The sequence below is a fragment of the Pteropus medius genome, unplaced genomic scaffold (assembly GCF_902729225.1).
Source record: "Pteropus medius unplaced genomic scaffold, Ma_sr-lr_union100, whole genome shotgun sequence".
Classification (NCBI taxonomy): Eukaryota; Metazoa; Chordata; class Mammalia; order Chiroptera; family Pteropodidae; genus Pteropus; species Pteropus medius.
Window position 1 is genome coordinate 788,523 of NW_024347791.1, and position 17,713 is coordinate 806,235.

The following is a 17,713-nucleotide window of genomic DNA, read 5'->3' on the forward strand; positions in this document are numbered from 1 at the left end:
TAGGTCGGGTGGGGCCTGGCCTTGGTGTTTCTAAGGAGTTCCCTGATGGTGATGTGATGCTGCTGGTCTGCAAACCCCACGTGGAGCCTGGTGGGGAACTAGATTCTCAGCTCCGCCCTCAGGAGCCCACATGCCATCCTCCAGGAAGGGTGGAGTGCTAGAGGGCAGGGGGCTAAGAAACCCCAACCTCTCTAACCCGCCTTGCCCCAGCCACCCAGGACGCCAGAGCTGCTGGAACATTTTATTAAGTTAAGAAGGCTGATGGATTCTTTAGGAGAGAAACGTCTTCATGGGGCGGCTCCAGCGGTTCCATGCCCAGCACCCTTCAGAGGAGGCGGGGCCGTGGGGACAGCAGCTGGCTCCCTCTGTCCATCTGTCCTTCCATCCAGAGTCCCAGGGTGCAGGTACTCTCAGGGCAGGAAGTAGTTAGTAGGGGGTAGGGTCGGAGGAGGGTAGCTGGCTCTTTGCCTCCCTGATCAGTCAACTCTGCCATGGCCGCTGCCAGACCCGGGGACAGGGCCATGGGGGCCCAGAAGCCCAAGTGGGAGGCCGGAGACAGAGGGAGAGCCAGTGTCGGAGGCACACAGCCATCAGGAACTGCTTTTTAAAAAGTACAAAGTGTTTTGGGAGAAAAAAAAGGAAAAAGTCTATGACACAGTCTTGGCTCAGATCGCAAGTATGTGTGTGCACCTCGTGTGTGTCCACCTGTGTGTGATGTGTGTGCACCTGTGTGTGTGATGTGTGTGTGCCTGTGTGTGGTGTGTGTGCACCTGTGCATGTGTGTGCATGTGTGTGGTGGGTGTGAGTGCACGTGTGGCCCACAGAGGGTGGGAGAAAGCTTGGCTTCTGACTTCCATCCGGCAGGGAAGGACAACTGGTCCCCTTGGGCTGGGGGTCTGCTGCAGGGCTGGACCATAGGGACCTGGAAGACAAGAGTCGGGGATCTGAGGGCTGGGGAAGCCCCGGCCTTGGCCCTGGGCCCCAGCACAGCTTAGGCCAGGCAGAGGTGGCCAGGGGCTTCTCCCAGCTTCTTCCAATGCCTCTTGGCCCCAAAGGCTAGGCCAGATCTCCTCCTCTGGGCTTCTCCCCAAATAGCCTGGCCCACAGGGTGGCCTTTCTCAAGTGCCTTAGGAAGTCCACAGGGACCTGTTAGAAAGCAGCCTTCCTTGATCGAGATGCCCAAGTGCAAAGCTCGGTGGAAGGAATGCTGTCCGTGATCAGTGATGCATGCATGCCTGCTGCCAGGCTCGAAGTGGGCGGGGACACGGGACTGCCACCCAAGCCGAGGCAGACCAGCCAGGGGCACTGCCGGCCCTGAGGAGAATCACAGACTAATCAGGCGGTGGCTGTGCAGTGTTAAGAAGTCCCGCTGTCACACAGGGGGACATGGCTATAATCAGATCCCCAACTGTACTTCCCCATCTCTGAAGAAACATGCTCGAATTTACAAAGCAGCCTCTGGCAGAGTCCGACTGATCCCCACAATGACCCCAGGTTGCTGGTGTCACTCTCTCCATTTACAGAAAGGGAAACAGAGGCCAGGAGAAGGAAGTACCCCAGGCCAGGTGGCACAGTGAGTCGGGTGTGTATGAGCCTTGCGCTCACACCTCCAGGCCCAGTGCCCGCTCCTGGCCGCAGCCCCGTGGCGCCCACCTCTACTCGGCCACGCTGTTGCGCGTCGCCTCCTTCTCCTGCAGGGCGGCCATGGCGAGGCGCAGGTGCTCCTTCAGCTGCTCGATCTCCCGCTCTGACCGCGTCTTGATGTGGTTCAGCTCCACATACACGTCCTGGTACTTCCCCGAGGTGAAGCGCTTATCCTGAAGGGAGGGTCAGGGAGGGGCTATGAGGGCTCAAAGCCTTCCCTACCTGGCACATGCCCACCATGCTCCCTGCCGGCCAGCATAAAGCAGCCAGACCCCTCCATAGCTCTCATGGCCTTGTCTCTCCCAGTGTCCCCCTTGGCAGCCCCCAGCCCTGAGCAAGCTCCTCCCAGCACCACCCAGTGACAGGTTTCAGCATCCTTCGCATGCTGCTCAAGATGAGAGCTGAGGCTCAGGGAGGTGAAGCTTTTGCCCAAGGTCACAGGGCAGCGAGTGGGTGGGATAAGAACCAGGTCAGTCTGGCCCAGTGCTTGGGCCTTTTCCGTGAGTCTAGCTCACACATGCTCCCAGAGCCACCAACACACAGAGGGTGTCACAGACACAGGGACATGGCACCAGGCAAGCCAGACTTACAGACCTGGGCCCAAATCCCAGCCTGACCAACTAGCAATGCAGCTTATTCCTCACTAGAATGCCTGCTATGCACAGGCAGGGATTTTGGCCTTTTTTACTCAAAACTGTCTCCCCGGCACATAGCAGGTGCTCAATAAATCCTTGCTGAATAAATAAAAGCACTGTGGCCTTGAGCAAGTCACTTACCCTTTCTTAGCCTCAGTTTTATCTGTAAATGGTGACAATGACACCTCCGTGGGAGAGGCATGAGGAGTGCCTGGCACCGAGCAAGTGCTTACAGGATGGGACACCCGGGTGGATCCAGAGGTCCCCCAGCCACTGACACCCCTCTTCAGCTGACCGGAACCGACCTTCTGCATCCTCTGGAGCTCGTCCCGGAGGCACTGCACCTCCTTCTTCAGGTACTGGAGCTCGTTCTCCTTCACGCGCAGCAGCACCTGGGGTCACGGATGCCAGGCTGACCCAGGGCCAGAGGCCGGCGCTGCCCGGCCCATGGTGCCCCACAGCCTGGCTTCTCTCTGTCTCAGGTCCCTAGAATTCAGGTCCCAACCTGCACTAAGAACCACTACACCCCAGGGGCAGACTCCTCCAGAGGACGCTCTGATTTCTCTTTGCTCTTACCTGGTCCATACCATGTGAGTAGGTGTCTCATGGTCACCTCTGCTGTGGCACCAGACAAAAAGAAGCCACCGTGTAGCCCTACTGTGAACCAGAGAGGCTAGGACTCCCTGCAGACTACCTCATTAACCTCTCCCCAAGCCCTGAGGGGCAGTGTTGCTCTCCTGACTTGACCAAGGAAGAGATAGGTTCAGCCATACTGGGGAGGCTTGAAAGCTTAGACTCTGTAGCCAGACGGCCAAGTTCAAATCTCAGCTCTCACACAAACTAGACTAGCCGTGTGACCTTGGGCAAGGTACTTGACTTCCCTGTGTCTCAGTTTCCTCATCTGTAAAATGGGGATAGTAACAGCATGTACCTCCCAAGGCTGTTAGAAAGATTTAGTGAGTTAAGATGCAAAAGGCTTACAGAAGTTCCAGGCGCGAAGTAAAGATGTGTATAAATGTCTGTAAAATAAAATACAAGGGTGATCCTGGGATCATACGCACATTTCTCACTCTACCTGCTCTCAGTAAGCAAGGTGCTAGCCTCATTTTACAGATGAGTGACTGAGGCTCAGAAAGGTGAGGCGACTTGCCCTGGTCACACGGCAGGCAGGGAACAGGATTGGGATAAAGGGCTGGACTCTGGCTGCGGTAGTGCTGGGCACACAGGAGTCCTTCCCAGCTGCACCGGTTGTCTCCTCGCCGGGGCCCAGCCCCTTGGACCTGCGCTGCTGGGCACACCAGCCTATCGGGTGCTCTCCCCAGGCCCGGGCCCCGAGGACTGCCTGGCATGATGGTGTTGCTCACCTCCAGCTCACAGGAGCTCCGTTCACTGCGCCCACAGCCATTGCCCGTGCCCTGCGAGGCGATGAAGCCGCGCAGCCGGTCAATCTCCTCGGACAGGCGGGTATGCAGCTCCTGGGGGCGGGAGATGGTCAGAGCAAGGCCGCCGGGGCCACTCACACCCCCAGCCCGGGGCCAGGCCCACCTGGTTGTGGCGCAGCAGCTCCTGGCCCTCTTGCTGGCAGCGCCGCAGCGTGTGCTCCCGCTCCTCGGCCTGCCGCGTCAGGGCCCCGATCTCCAGGCACTTCTGTGAGTACTGCTCCGACAGCACCTGCAGCTCCCGCTTCAGCGCCTCCATGTCTGACCTGCCAGGGGAGGAGGGGCGGGACGGCATGGGCTCGCTTGGTCTCAGATTCCGGTCACAACTCAGGACTCCTGTATTCCCACCCTAGTCAGTCACTGTGAACCAGTGACAGCCTCTTTGGGCTGCAAGTGCCTCATCAATGAAGAGGTGGGTTGGAAAAGCCTATCTCTAAAGCCCCAATATTCCAGAACCATGCTCTGTGGCACGGAGGGACCCTGAATGGCTGAGGGTGACACTGCAATCTAGTTCTAGGGGATACTAAGGAGGGGAAGGGGTAGGGGAGGCTGAGACCAGCTCCCAGAAGGGGCTTGAAGAACTGTCTATGTGGATAGCAGGGAGGTCTGGCTGAGGTCCCACTGCTTCTGTTCCGTGGGCCACGCAGTCACAGTGGGAGTCTCAGCTGAGGACAAACTGACATGTCCTTTGCCAAAGGGCCTCAGCACAGGTCATAACCACCAGTGTGGGCACCCTGGCTGGGAGAGAGGCGCCACCCACAGACCCTAGGGCCCAGGTGCCATCTTACTGATGCTGCTTCCGGAGGCCGTCTGGGCCCTGCTGAAGACTCCGTGTCTTGCTCAGCTCCCGGCTCAGCTCCTCCTGGTAGGCCTTCTTCATGGCTTCAATGGCTGGAAAGATGGCAGAGAAGCAGAGATTTGGGAGGGGTCAGCAGTACCAAACTCCACTCCCTCCGAGCCTCCATATGTAGCGTGGACACAAGAGCAGGGAGGGGTATGCAAAGAGCTGGACCAGGCCGTGTCATGAACTGAGTGGCTTTGAGTAAGCTGCTCGACCTCTCTGAGCCTGCCTGGCAAGGGAGAACAATCTGTCTGATGGACCCTGCTGGGAGACACCTCGGTGGCGGACCAGTGGCGGACCGCTGGTGCCTCTCGTTAGTGAAGGATGGGTAAGACCCCACACGGTCCACTGTGCCTGCAAAACCTGGAGGGTCCTCTAACAAGGCCCGTCTGCCTGGCCCAGCCTAGCGGTCAAGGGTGCAGGTTCAGCGGTCGGTACCAATTTGGGTGACTTTGCTCAGGAGACTTAATCCCTCTGTGCTCCAAGCCCCTTATCTGGACAGTGGGGACAAGAGCACCTTCTCTGAGGTGTCACTGGAAGATGTGTGGAGAGCACTCAGAACAACGCGTGGCATAGCTCCCGCTGGTCTATTTCTCAGACCGTGAGTTCCCGAGGACCAAGCGTCTTTGCACACTCACATGGGGTTGTGAGGATTAAATGAGTCCTCATCCATCGTCTCACTCATTATTCCAAAATCCAAAAGCTCTGCACACTGGAAGTTTTTCATAACTCTTTTTGATGACAGTCCCTGACCTGAATGGACATGAGGCTATTTAAGGTAATTTTTACCCCACTTAAGTGTGACTTTGAGAAATTTCATTGTAAAAACCTTAGTGCTAGATTTCAGGGTGAAACCCAGACCCTGCTGGGGTGGGGGGCTATCTAATATATGCGCATCGGTCCCCAGCCTGGACCCTGGCAAGACAAGGAAGATGTGACCCAGCTCTGAGTCCCCAGGGTCCAGGCTGGGGACCACAGTGCTTTTGTCCCCACTGTCCAGATAAGGGGCCTGGAGCACAGAGGGATTAAGTCCCCTGAGCAGAGTCACCCAAATTTGTACTGACTGCTGAACCTGCACCCTTGACCGCTAGGCTGGGCCAGGCAGACGGGTTAGCTTTCTAAAATGCAAAACACACTGGCCCCAGGGTTTGGGATGAGGGACCATGGCTTGAGTGCATGAAGCGCTTGGCAGGTGGTAAGTTCTAGATCATGTGACCTGTTTCATCATTTCCATTATTCTGCAACCACCCCCGGTGGAATCTAGGATGTATCAGGCACATACAGCAGGTGTGCAGTGGACAGAGATGGAGTTGACCAACATCTCAGTCAGGCATTCCTGTTTCTGGCTTGGGAGAGCAGATGGTGGGGTTCAGACCATGGCCTTGTAGTCAGAGTCCTCTAGGCTTCAACTCCAGCTTCTGCCACCTCCAAGCTGTGCCATCCCAGGCAAGTCACTAACCTCTCTGAGCCCATTTCCTCATCTATGAAATGAGTCACTTCCTCAGCACTGCAAGGACTAGGGCGCTCACATGGCAAACAGCTCAGTAACTGCTCATGCCTTTGCCCGCTCTCCCCAGCGTCCAGCCTGTGTACCCTGTGAGCGAGCCCACCGATGAGAACAGGGTTTGAGGCTCAGCAGTCTCTCCCCCAGCACACAGCATGAGCCTGGGCACGAAGCTGAAGCTCAGTGTGAGTACGTGTGGCTTGGGATGGATCTCCCAGTGGCTGCGGCCTCTGAAGGAGAGTAGTCACAACCCACAGGGTGTGTGTGTCTTATTATGGACTCAGTTTCCTCTTTTCTTTCTTTTTTTTTTAACGCCTACAGCATCTGGTATTCCTAGGTGGTCTCCCATCCAAGTACTAACCAGGCTCGACTCTGCTTAGCTTTCCGAGATCAGACGAGATCGGTTTCCTCTTTTCAGGTAAGGTCAGAGGCCAGTTCCAATCCCTCCTGATCCCTTACCCCAAATTTGGCAGTGAGACCCCAGGCTCTTATTTAAAGGCCTCCTCAGTTCAGTGAGGAGCCTCAGCCTGGAGGCTCTTAGGTCCGGCTCCGTCGGTACCGCTCCGGCCCAGAGTCCTCACCTGAGGCTGTGGCTGCTGTCTCCTCCGCCAGGAGCCACTCCTTCTCCTGTTGCAGCCTCTGCAGCTCCCGCTCATGGTGTCGCTGCAGCTCCTCCATCACCTGCTGGTGTGAGGACTCCATCTCCGCCAGGCTGCGCTCGCATGCCTCCTGCGGGCGGGAAGCCAGGGGGTCATGGGGCTGCCCCTATTGCCCGGAACAGTGACCTTTCTCCAGCCTGCGGTGAGAAGCCTCAGGGGCGGGCCTGCCTTAGTCCAAGCCTCACCATCTCTCCCTGGATCCCAGAACCACCAGCCTGCATCTGCCCCCATCCCACTCTCTACTTCCCCCATCCACGAACCTCGCCTTGTCAATCTGCTTCGAAGCTCTCTGAGCCCTGCATCCTGCAGGGTCAAGTCCCTGTTCCCATGTCTGACTCTCGTAGCCTCATCCCTCGCCCTTCTCCACCAAGAAACCCCTAGTTATAAAAATAATTCATAGCATGTTCATGCCTCTGAGCTTTAGCTCATGCCAGTCTCGCTGCCTGAAACATTCTTCTGCATCTTTTTCTTCCTGAGTAATTCACTTGGCCTGTAGCCCAGCTTAAATGTCCTCCTATCTCTGTCTCTGGACCACCTCTCCCCTGCCTCCAAAGGCTCTGCTCCCACAGACCATAAGCTCTCCGAAGACAAGGAAGATCTGACCCGGTTCTGAGTCCCCAGGGTCCAGGCTGGGGACCAATGTGCGGCAGGTGCTGAGTAAGAGAGTTGAGATTAATGACTTATCACAGAATGGAGTCTTGTGGACCAGAATGGCCAGTATTTAAAAGACTGATAATACCCACTACTGGGAGACTTGCAGAGTGGGTGCGTGGAGAGCAGTTTGGTGGCATCAGTATTTTTAATGACCCCATCCCTCGACCTAGCAGGTCCACTCCTAGGAATGACCCCACAGAAAGTCACATGTACACAAAGGCTCTTGAAGAAGGGTATTCCCTACGGCAACACTGGGACAGACAAAACCTGGAAACAATCTAAATGCCTAGCAGGGAACCCTTAAATAAATTATGGGCTCGAGCCTTATAAAGGACCTAACAGCTGTTAAAAGAGCTGCCCATGTGGACTGCTGGGAAGATGTAGCTAGAAAGATGGTGATGAAAGCAGGTTTCTGATAATATGCATTGTGAAAATCCCACGCACGAAAACAAAACACACACAGACGGACATACAGGTACATATATGCAAAAACAGAAAAGGGAGGGAAGGACACTGTGAGGCAGAGTACTGGCCCCCAAAGATGTCCCCGTCCTACTCCTCGGAACCTGCGAATGTGACCTTACCTGGCAGAGGGGAACTGACCTTGCTAATCAGGTGACTTTAAAATAGGGTGACTATCCTAGATCATGTGCTGGCCCCACGTAGCCACAGCATCTTTAGATGCGGAAGAGGGGGCAGGAGAGCAGAGTGCAAAGGACTTGACTCCTTTGCAGGCTTTGAAGATGAAAGGGCCGTGAGCCATGGAGCATGGGCTGCCACCAGATGCTGGAAAAGGCGAAGAACCAGATCCTACCCAGAGCCTACAGAAGGGAACGCGGTCCTCCACATGCCTGGATTTGAGCCTGGCGAGACCCATGCTAGACTTTTACTCCCCAAAACTGTGAGACTATAAACAGGAAACTATACAGATGTACTCAGATGGTAACCTAGGTGACCCCTGGGAGGGAACACAAAGGGCAAGGAGAGGTCATGTGTTTATTTCTAACCTTTTAATTTGTTTGAATTCTTTTTGAAAATATAAACCTATTCCTTATGTAATTAAAAAATATTTAAGATTAAAAAGGGAAGGGACAAGCCAGGGAAGAAACTGAGGCACAGAGGGTTAGATAAGAGATTGTATTCTCCCCCATGCCACAGGGAACCTCATGGTGGTGGGGACAACCCCCACTTCTCCAGCAGCTACACTTGGGGTCTGTGAGGACCAGTTTGAGGGAAGGGCTAAGGCCAGGCCTTGTGGGTCTTGGCGGTCTACGTGGTGAGCAGGGGATATCTGTCCTCCTGGGCCTCTGTGCCTCTCTTCTATGTGTCCCCTGAGTTAGAACAATAGAACACAGCTTTGGAGTCCCATAGACTGGGTCCTAATCCTGGCTGTACCACAGAGTGCACCTGAACAAGCCAAGCCCTTCCCTCTGAGCCTCAGTCTCCTCATCTGTAAAACAGGTTCCATAAAACTGACTCCCAAGAGTCCCTCAGGTAAGCCAGCACCCGTTTGCCAAGATCACCCACCCACCCAGCCACCCACCTGCAGAGATCTGAGAAATACGGGGGGTAGAAACCTGTTCTTAAAGGGCCAGATCAGGCAGGTGGAGCCAGAGGCTAACAGGGTGTCAGGGGGCTGATGTCAAGAGGTGGGAACCACCCCAAGAGGAGGGGCTCCTAGAAGGCCAGGTGCTGCTTTCTGACCTACCATCCTGAGGGCCCAAAGTGTCAGCTGCCACCCCTGACATTGATCAAAGTGGATAAAGAAATGCCAATGGCCCCCACTGCAATAGGCTGGAAGGGTCCCCCTTGCTAGAGAGGTGCTACGGCCCCAGTGGGTGAAGCCCCAGGCCCCCCAGGTGCTGTCTTGTGGTGGCAAGCCCCCCCAGGTGAAAGAAGGGCACCCACTCGGCCCGAGAGACCAGGCTGGGGGATCCCACCCCGGCTGTCACCGCTCCAGGATCCACTGCATCTCCAGCCGCCTCGTCTGGCGCCTCAGCTCCTCTGCTCTGGCACCCTCGGCGTCTTGGGCCTCTCCTCCACTCTTGTCTTCTGCGCTGTTTCCCCTTATTCCCTTCTCACCTCCCACCCCCGCCAGCTCCCCTTGCCCATCCCACCTAGTAGGACGAAATGCTGACAGCCCTGAGAAGTTAGAGAAGTGCTTTTCAAACTTCGTTTCGGTGACAGATATCTTTTTCCAAAGGAAATTTAATAAACATTCTAATAGTAAAACGGACAAAGACAGAGCTGCTCCCAATTACCGCTTGATTCGCGAATGGACCCATCCAGAAAGGCGGCCCCTGGGCTTCCAAGGGCACAGCTTGGAACCCTCTAGGTGAGGTCACTGAGGTGGTCCCAGCTGCCTCAGGCCACAGTGGTAGGCCCCACCCTGCCTGGTGATGCCCCGCCCACCCCTGCCTCTGGCCTCAGGGGAGCCTTTGACAACACTGGTATCTGCCTTCTCCCTACTTCCCATGTCAGGTGACCCCCAAGCTAGCCCTCACGTCAGCTCTCAACTCCCTTTGGCCCTTATCTCCCTTCAACCGAATGGTCCATCAACCACTCAGCCCCAGATGGGCCCCCTGACCTTGACAGCAGCCCCAGCCTTAGGTCCCCTTGGAGGGTCCCCTCTGCCTTCCTTGGGCCTTTAACTCTCCTCCCTCCATATATCCTCCTACGTCCCTTTCTCCCCTAGTCATTGTTCTAGCTACTGACATCGGCCTTGCCCCTACCCAAGCCGCTCTTCACCCCAAAACCATCTTCCTGGTGTCACTGTCAGACCCCAAACCTACTCAGGTGTGTTCAACAAAATCCCAAACCCTTGGCTTGGCAGTAGAGGTCTCTAGGATAGCCACACCTCCCCCCTCGCCTTTCCCCTTCCTGGTACAGCCCAGGTGCCTCCCCTCCCCCCACCTCATCCCAGTGCTCAACTTGGAGCCTACCCCCAGGAAGACTTCCTGAGAACCCTGCACAGCAACCTCTCGCCTTGGAACTTCTAGAAGACTCCTCTGGTCAGACCCTGGGATCCCAGCATTCCTTTCTGCTTCGGGCAATAGTGTGCTGGCTAGAGGCAGCTGACTGTCAAATTTTTAGGAATTCTGAACGCAGCTGTTAAGCACGGCCATTATTTAAAATTACAATTAAATTAATTACATTAAAAACAAAGCTGATACTCAAAATACATCACTTCTTAATTATTTCACTGCATTTTATTATTATCTATGCTCTCGAGGTTGTTTATGTCTTCGGTATCTGTATGGTGGAAATGTTCTCTAATGGCATACACATATCTTCCCAACTCCGTGTTCAGGTCCTTCAGCCACAGTGGGAGTATTTACACCATGGACATTGGTAAACATTACAAATCAGGACTTGATCTGTTGTTTTGTTGATTGTCTAGACTTAAGTAAGCGATGAGAAAATGCTAATAATGCAGATTAAACTTAAATGTGCACTGTATCTACAACCATCACATTGTAAATAGAAAAAAAACATGAAGAAATAGTCTTAATATTCTCAATAGAAAACTATTTCCAATTCAGCAAAGAAACTGCTCATGACATTGACCGAGTAAAGTATCAAAGTGTCTTCCCGCCTTACTCACTTACATAAACAAAAATGTCAATCAACACTCATGTTAGAATGACACCCATTTGTCAGTTAGCTGTGGATACAAGCATTCGGAAAAATCACTGGAAGTATTCCTTTGCTATATGAAATTCACAATAAAAAGTACTATGTATTTTTTATTTGTAAGTTGTACACTAAACATTCTTTGTATTAATAAAATTTATAATCAACATATTTACCATATATTACTTTATATATATGTATACATATGTGTGTATATATGACATATATAAGTGTGCATGTGTGTATACACATGTGTATTTTTTTCTGGAGAGCTAGCTGTCCCAGTGGTGACAATTCAAAGTATCTCCAGGCATGGCCAAATGTCCCCAGGAGAACAAAATCAGCCCCAGTTGAGAACTGCTGTCCTAGGCAGACCACACATCTCCCGAGGACCACTGGAGGCTGCCAGGTCCCACAGGCCACCTTGTGAGGGCCTTGGCCTGGCAGGCATGGGCAGGATTTCCCTATTTAGGGAGCAACTCCCAGGGGTCTGCCGGTTGGGGGCTTCCACTCCCCATTGGCTCTCCACTTCCCCAGGGCGGTGTGGGGAAAATGGTCCAAGTGCAGAGTGTCACATGAGGGCAGTCGGCAGGACCTGAGCTCAAATCCCACCTCTGACATCTGCAGGCTGACTGACCTTGGGCAAGTCACACAACCTTTCATAGCTCAGTGGCCTTGTCTGTAAAATGGGCACAGTGCTCACTACCCGCTGGGGAGATTAAACAAGACAAGGCCTGTCAAACGCTTCACATGGTTCTCGTACACAGAAAAGGATCCCCAAATTTAGCTGTTTTCTGAAAACATGGCAACCAGAAACTTGCCCCCATCACCCACAAAACAGCTCTTCAGCCTCACCTGCGAGATGTAGCCTGGGGGGATGTGACCATCCTCCTGGGACCTGGGTGCACCCTGAGGAGCCTCCCCTTGAAGACGCCATACCTCCAGCTGGGCACGAAGAGACTGGACCTGTGAAGGGAAGAGGCGAGGTCAGTGGAGGCCTGGAAGCACGGAGGGGGCTAGCGGGAGGCAGTGAGAAGCTTTTAGGGGGAGGTGGCCCTGGTGAGGATATGCAGGAAAGGAGGACCTTCCAGCTGTTTCCTAAATAGTGGGGGTCAATGACCCGGAAGAGCTTTAGCCCAGAGAAGACTAGACAGGGCTGAGAACAGGACACGGTGGTCACAGGTGTTTACATTATGTATGTGGCAGGAGAATATCTTTGAGCGTCACCTTCCCATCAGTAAAACTGTGATGAGGTCCACCCTATGGGACCATAAGACTGCTGTGAGGGTCACGTGATTAAAGAGGGCCCAGCACAAGATGCTCAATAAATGGCCTCTCCCTTCTCAGCCCTCTTCCCTTCCCTATGGTAGCTAAAGACAGAACTAAGGTGGGTCGGGGGGAACCTAAGGTCTGGGAGAGAAGATTCCAGTTTACAAGGAGTCTGATGTGTCAGACAGTGGATCAGGGGTGAGCTCCCCATCACTGTAGGTATGCAAGATACATGCCATAGCATGACTGCAGGGATAGGAGGGGTGTTGGTGGGTTGAGGGGGCTCCCAGAAGCCGGCTGTGATGCATACCTCCTTTTCCAGTGCCTCGTGGCTGTCACTTGGGGGCCCGCGGCGCTCCCCACGGCTTTGGTTGAGCAAGGCAGTGAGAGGTACCCGTTTGTTCTCCCGCAGGGGCAGCTTCTCCAGCTCCTGCCACTTCTTCTCAATCTCCTCACTGAGCCGACTCTGCTGGTCCTCGGTCAGGGGGGCGCCCAGGCCCCGGCGCGGTCCCTCACCGGCCGGTGTCTCCGTGGCCTTGCTATCCACAGACTCAAACCACTTGCGTCGCTCCTCAGAGCGCTGGGCCAGGTCCCGCTCCAGCATTTCTTGCTTGGCCGGGCGGTCGAGAGTGCGAGCCGGGGTGCGGGCCCTCTGAGGGGAGCCCTGAGTCAGTGGGGAGAGCTCCACGTAGTCCAGGGACGGCCGCTGTCCATCTGCTTTCCGCAGGCCACTCCGGCCGATGACCTCGGAGCCCATGCGCTGCTCCCCAACCTTCAGGGAGCCCTTCTGGGTGCTGTAGCTGTGCAGTGTGTTCTCCTTATTGCAGTCTGAGAGCCTAGGGTACCAGCGGAGCTGCGTCAGGCAGGACCTGGCCCACTCACTCCCCAAACGAGCACTTCTGGAGTGCCACCCGAGTGCCGGGGCCCCTGGACAAACACCAGCAGAGGAAGCAGCCCCACCCACAGGTTAGAACTAGAACATCATCATTACACACCCTGGGAACTGTCCCAGCGAACCTCGGTCACTCATCTGTAATTTGGGACAATGCATCTCACAGGATGGATGTGAGGACTAGGTGGGCGAATGTGTGTAAAGCACCCAGGAAGTCCGTTACGAATGGTGATCAGAGTGTTAGTATTAAAAGTATGGTTTGAGTCAAGGTCCTGGGTTCAACAGGCTCGCAGTAGAATAGGGGAGGTGTCCATGGTCACTGCCGAGGAGGTGAACAGTGATTGCTGGGCGCATAGGGCACAAATTGTGAAGACAACAACCGTGGCAGTGCTCTTCTTCCACCGTAATAATAGCTAGGTGTGCGGTCGTCCCGCCCAAAACCAGACTGCTCGGCATCCCTTGCAGCTATGTGTGGCCATGTGACTACCTTCTGCCCAGTGGGAATGAGAGGTGACATCCTTAAAGGACTGGGTATGAGCTGGCCTGGCTTCCATCTGGGACTCCAGGAGAAGCTAAGCAGTCCCCTGAGCCAGAGCCAAAGCTGCAAGTTAAGGGCCAGGAGTTGCCCACCGGGTCTGGACTAGACACCTCTGGACTATTCTGAAGAGAGAAATCTCTCCCTGTTTAAGCTACTGTGTTTGAGGCTTCTTTGTTACCGCAGCTGAGCCTATATATTAACAGTCCAGCCACATTGTGCTTCAGTTCACAGAGGACCTCTGAGCGCATCCTAAGAACACTCAGTCTGACAGATGAGGAATCCGAAACTCAGGCAAGAAAGCCTCGGGCTGAACAGCCAGATTGTGGCCAGACAGGGGGGCCTCCTGTGCTCAATGCCCCTCAATACTGTGTTTCCATTCCTGCTGCCCACAGCTACAAATCCCAGCACCCCTGGGAATCTGGAGTTCATATTGTGTGGGGGCTCTACCATCAGGTAACTCAGCCTTCCCACCACTCTACCCACAGTGACCTCAGGGGGAGTAAGCCCCACCCCCAGACTGCCTAGCCATCCCCTCTCCCTAACACAGGGTGAGACATAGCACCCACAGCACAGACAGTCAGCCACCACCGGGGGCCTTTGACTCATCCGCATCTTCACTGAAGAGCCAAGCCCTGTGCCCACCCTTTCAGGATGTGGGGCATACAGACAGACAGAAGTAAAACACCAAATTCTTAATGTATTTCTAGAGAACTGCTAAGAATGCTCACTACTCTCCCCATTTTGTTGATAGAGAAACTGAGGCCCAGAAGGTACAGCCAGAGAGCCCCCAGAGGAGTGCTAGACCCCAGGGTAAATGCCTCCCCAAGGCCCCAGTTCAGCCCAGCACGTACTTGGTGACATCTGGGGCTGAGGTGGGACGCACAGTCTTTCTCAGAGCCTCAATCCAGTTCCTCCGAATGCCCGAAGTCATGGCCGACAAGGTATAGACAGCATCCTTGGTCTGCAAGTCCACCACACAGATTTGTTGCTATGTGGACAGCCCCAGCACTCCCCCCCCAACTATGGACCCTGGGGAGGGCAGCCCTTCCCTCCCAAGAGGGTGTCTTGAGCCTGGAAGTGAACGGAGGGTGCAAAACCACCCCCCACTACCTTGGAAGAGCACTGCTGGCTCCAAGATCTCCCCAGCATTTGAGCCACCCCTGCCAATGATACCCAGGATCTTCCGAGACATGCTAAGTGTTGGCAGTAAAGCTTCTGACTGGCTCTGAGGACAGGGCTTCTGGGTAAAGGAGTGACAGGAGCCAGTCTCTGGATGGACAGCTGTGCTCCACACCAACACCTCCTCCAGGGGGCCCTCTAGGCAAGCCTCCCCCCGAACCCCCGCACACAGCCTCACGTGGATCTGGAAGCCATAGTTGCGCTGCACTGCATACTCGGTGACATCCGTGCAGCAGCGCAGGTCGATCTCGCCATCCAGCTCATCTGCCTGCAGCAGGAAGGCCATGAAGGTCCATGTACTCCGGGGGCCCCACCCAAATCCCCCCGAGGCCCTTCCAGGGGACCCCAGCACCTGATGGGGGAGGGAGCCCTCCCGCCTCGCCTCGCCTCACCTCCTCAGCAGTGGAGTCCCTGTAGTACTTGAGGCTTGAATCGGTCAGCACAAACCAATGCTTCTTCCACTGTGAAGGAAGGAGGCAGTGAGCAGAGGGGAGCGGGGTGGCAAGGAGAGCAGAATCAGTGCGTGTGTCACTCTGCGGGCGCCCTGGGCAATGCCAGGTCAACCACGCTCACGGTAGGGGTCTGGCACCCTCATCTGCCCTGCTGAGGGGCAGGGGACAGGACATAGCGCAGTCAGAGCATCCACATTTGAAGCCTGGCCCTCCATTTCTTCTCGGCCTCAGGGGCGGCATCTATAAAATGGTCGGCTCTTCCTCAGTGACCACAACCTCCCTTTCCTTTCGGGGGCCCTGCTCTGATATGCAAACACTTCCACACCCGTCCCAACCCTTTCTCCCAAGATGGCCAAGGCTCCTACAAGCAAATCCTGCCGGTGCTGACCAGGAAGGGGTCATGACCCGTATACAGTCACCTGCCCAGCAAACCAGAGACCAGAATGTCCCTGATCTTTTTCCATATGCCTCTCTGGATCTCCTCAGTGGCCAAGGACAGGTATCGCAGAGGGCAGGACTGGAAGGTGGCCCAGGGGGAGGCGTCTAAGCGCTGGTCGTATTCTGCTTCTCGATTTGGGTGCTGGTTACGTGCGTGCCCAGCTTGAGAGGCATTATCTGTACATTTACTATTCGAGGCCCTTTCTGTACTGCTTCTCTCGGCTCCTGCCAACTTAACCCTGGAAAGAGGTGGGGGCGCCAGAACAACTTGATATGAAATGTGCCAAGCTCAGCCCTCCTCTGGCTCTGGCCATGCACTGGAATGCCAGTCAAGGCCTACCCACTGCCAGATCAGTGCATGTCACCCAGTCCCCGGCATCTCTTGGGGATCCCACATATCACCAAGCTCTATCAACTATTATTTCAAGTACTTAGTTTTTTTTCCTCAAGATGGTAAGTTTTCAAGGATGTGCCAGGATGACACTTTCTACTTGCCACACTGCCTCCCCATGAAACAGGGTTTCAGCATCCAAGAGATCCAGGTTATAACTATTTTATCTCTTGCTAGCTGTGTATCTTTTTAATTAAGTATCTCGACCTCTCTGAGCTTCAGTCTTCTGACTTGTAAAGAAGTCCCTAATCCTTCTGTAAGGTTAGAAGTTCCTGGCTCTCCCTGTATGTCTCTTGTGGCACTTGGCATAGGGTCAGGTGCTATATTGTTGGGAACTGTTCTAAAAGGCTGGCCCTCTCACAACTACCTTGCCCTTACTGAGTGGCCTGAATTGCTGCTCAGGACCTCAATTGTCCCTCTGTAAAGCGGGACAGGGGTTCTGTGCCAAATGATCTCTTTGGCCCTTCCAGACCTAGTCTACGACCATCTGAGATGGGAGCTAGACGGAGCTCTGTGGGCCTCAGGCGCCTTGAGTTCTAGGCCTGGGTCTGCCCAAGGTGGTGCTAGGCTTGGAAGAGGTGGAAGCCCTTGTGGGCCTGTTTCCTGTCTGTGCACCAAGGGCTGAGCTGGCCGAATTCCCAGGGCCCTTCCAGCTTGGACATTCCAAACCCTGTGAAAGAGAATGAGTAAGGCCAGTTCTGGGTGGGGCCCATATTCTCTGCCCTCCACAGACCCTGGGTGGGGAGGCCAGGACGGGTCACTGGCGGGGTGCCAGGCCTTCTGCGCGCTGGAGCGCAGCCACCAGTGGACCGGTGAGTAGGCAGCGGGTACGGAAAGCTGTGGGCTGGAGGGAATAAAACACGTGGGTCGGATAAACAATGTGATTCCCTTTGGCTCCAAGCCCTCCCGGCATGCGGGCTGCATGCAGACCCAAGCTGCGAGCGCATGCAGGACGGGGGCGGGAGACGTCCCCTCCCAGGCTAGGTGGGCAGGAAGCCAGCTCCAGCCTGGCAGCCGAAAGGGCAGAGACAGTAAAAGGCCACTGTCCCTTCTGGTTCTAGGGATGGACACATTAGAGAAAAGGAAGGGTTATTACTGAGGCCCTGGGGGCTATGTGGGACCCTTCGCACAGTTGAGCTCCAAGATTCAGTTATCCACCCTGTGAAATGCCAATTTCACAGATGTGGCCACTGAGGTCAGAGGAAGCTGTGACTCAACCAATGGGCCTCGGGTTAAGGTTGGTGAGACTTTGAGAAGTGTGGTCTGAGCCCCATTCCCAGGGTCGGGGGCTGCTGCATGACTGAGTTATTGGGAATCTGTTCGTGTCTCAATCGAATGCAGACCCATGGACACCCAGAAGAGTCATCAAGGGGTGGGAGGACCAAGGGCTCTTGGTGAGAAGAGAGAATGGGGTACAGGGCCTGAGGGACTAGGAGGCCCCCCTCCTTGGTGACTCTTACATACTGCAGATTGCTCCGGGAGGCCTCTGCCTTCCCACCCCCACAGCCCAAGGCCCTCTTTCTGACTGAATGAAGAACACTCTGC

The 17,713-nt window shown here is 54.9% G+C and overlaps 1 protein-coding gene across 1 annotated transcript in view; it reads right to left on the bottom strand.

The window, feature by feature from the left end:
- Nucleotides 1–669: 669 nt before the first annotated feature.
- Nucleotides 670–17,713, bottom strand: part of TRIOBP (TRIO and F-actin binding protein) — a 49,195-nt gene continuing 32,151 nt past the window's right edge. Inside the window, 13 exon segments of the mRNA XM_039878293.1 lie at nucleotides 670–922; nucleotides 1,654–1,817; nucleotides 2,585–2,671; nucleotides 3,644–3,754; nucleotides 3,825–3,984; nucleotides 4,507–4,609; nucleotides 6,645–6,792; nucleotides 11,865–11,975; nucleotides 12,589–13,114; nucleotides 14,560–14,669; nucleotides 15,066–15,155; nucleotides 15,280–15,455; nucleotides 15,772–15,856. Coding sequence (XP_039734227.1) covers nucleotides 1,656–1,817; nucleotides 2,585–2,671; nucleotides 3,644–3,754; nucleotides 3,825–3,984; nucleotides 4,507–4,609; nucleotides 6,645–6,792; nucleotides 11,865–11,975; nucleotides 12,589–13,114; nucleotides 14,560–14,669; nucleotides 15,066–15,155; nucleotides 15,280–15,455; nucleotides 15,772–15,856 — 1,869 coding nt within the window. The 3' untranslated portion in view covers nucleotides 670–922; nucleotides 1,654–1,655.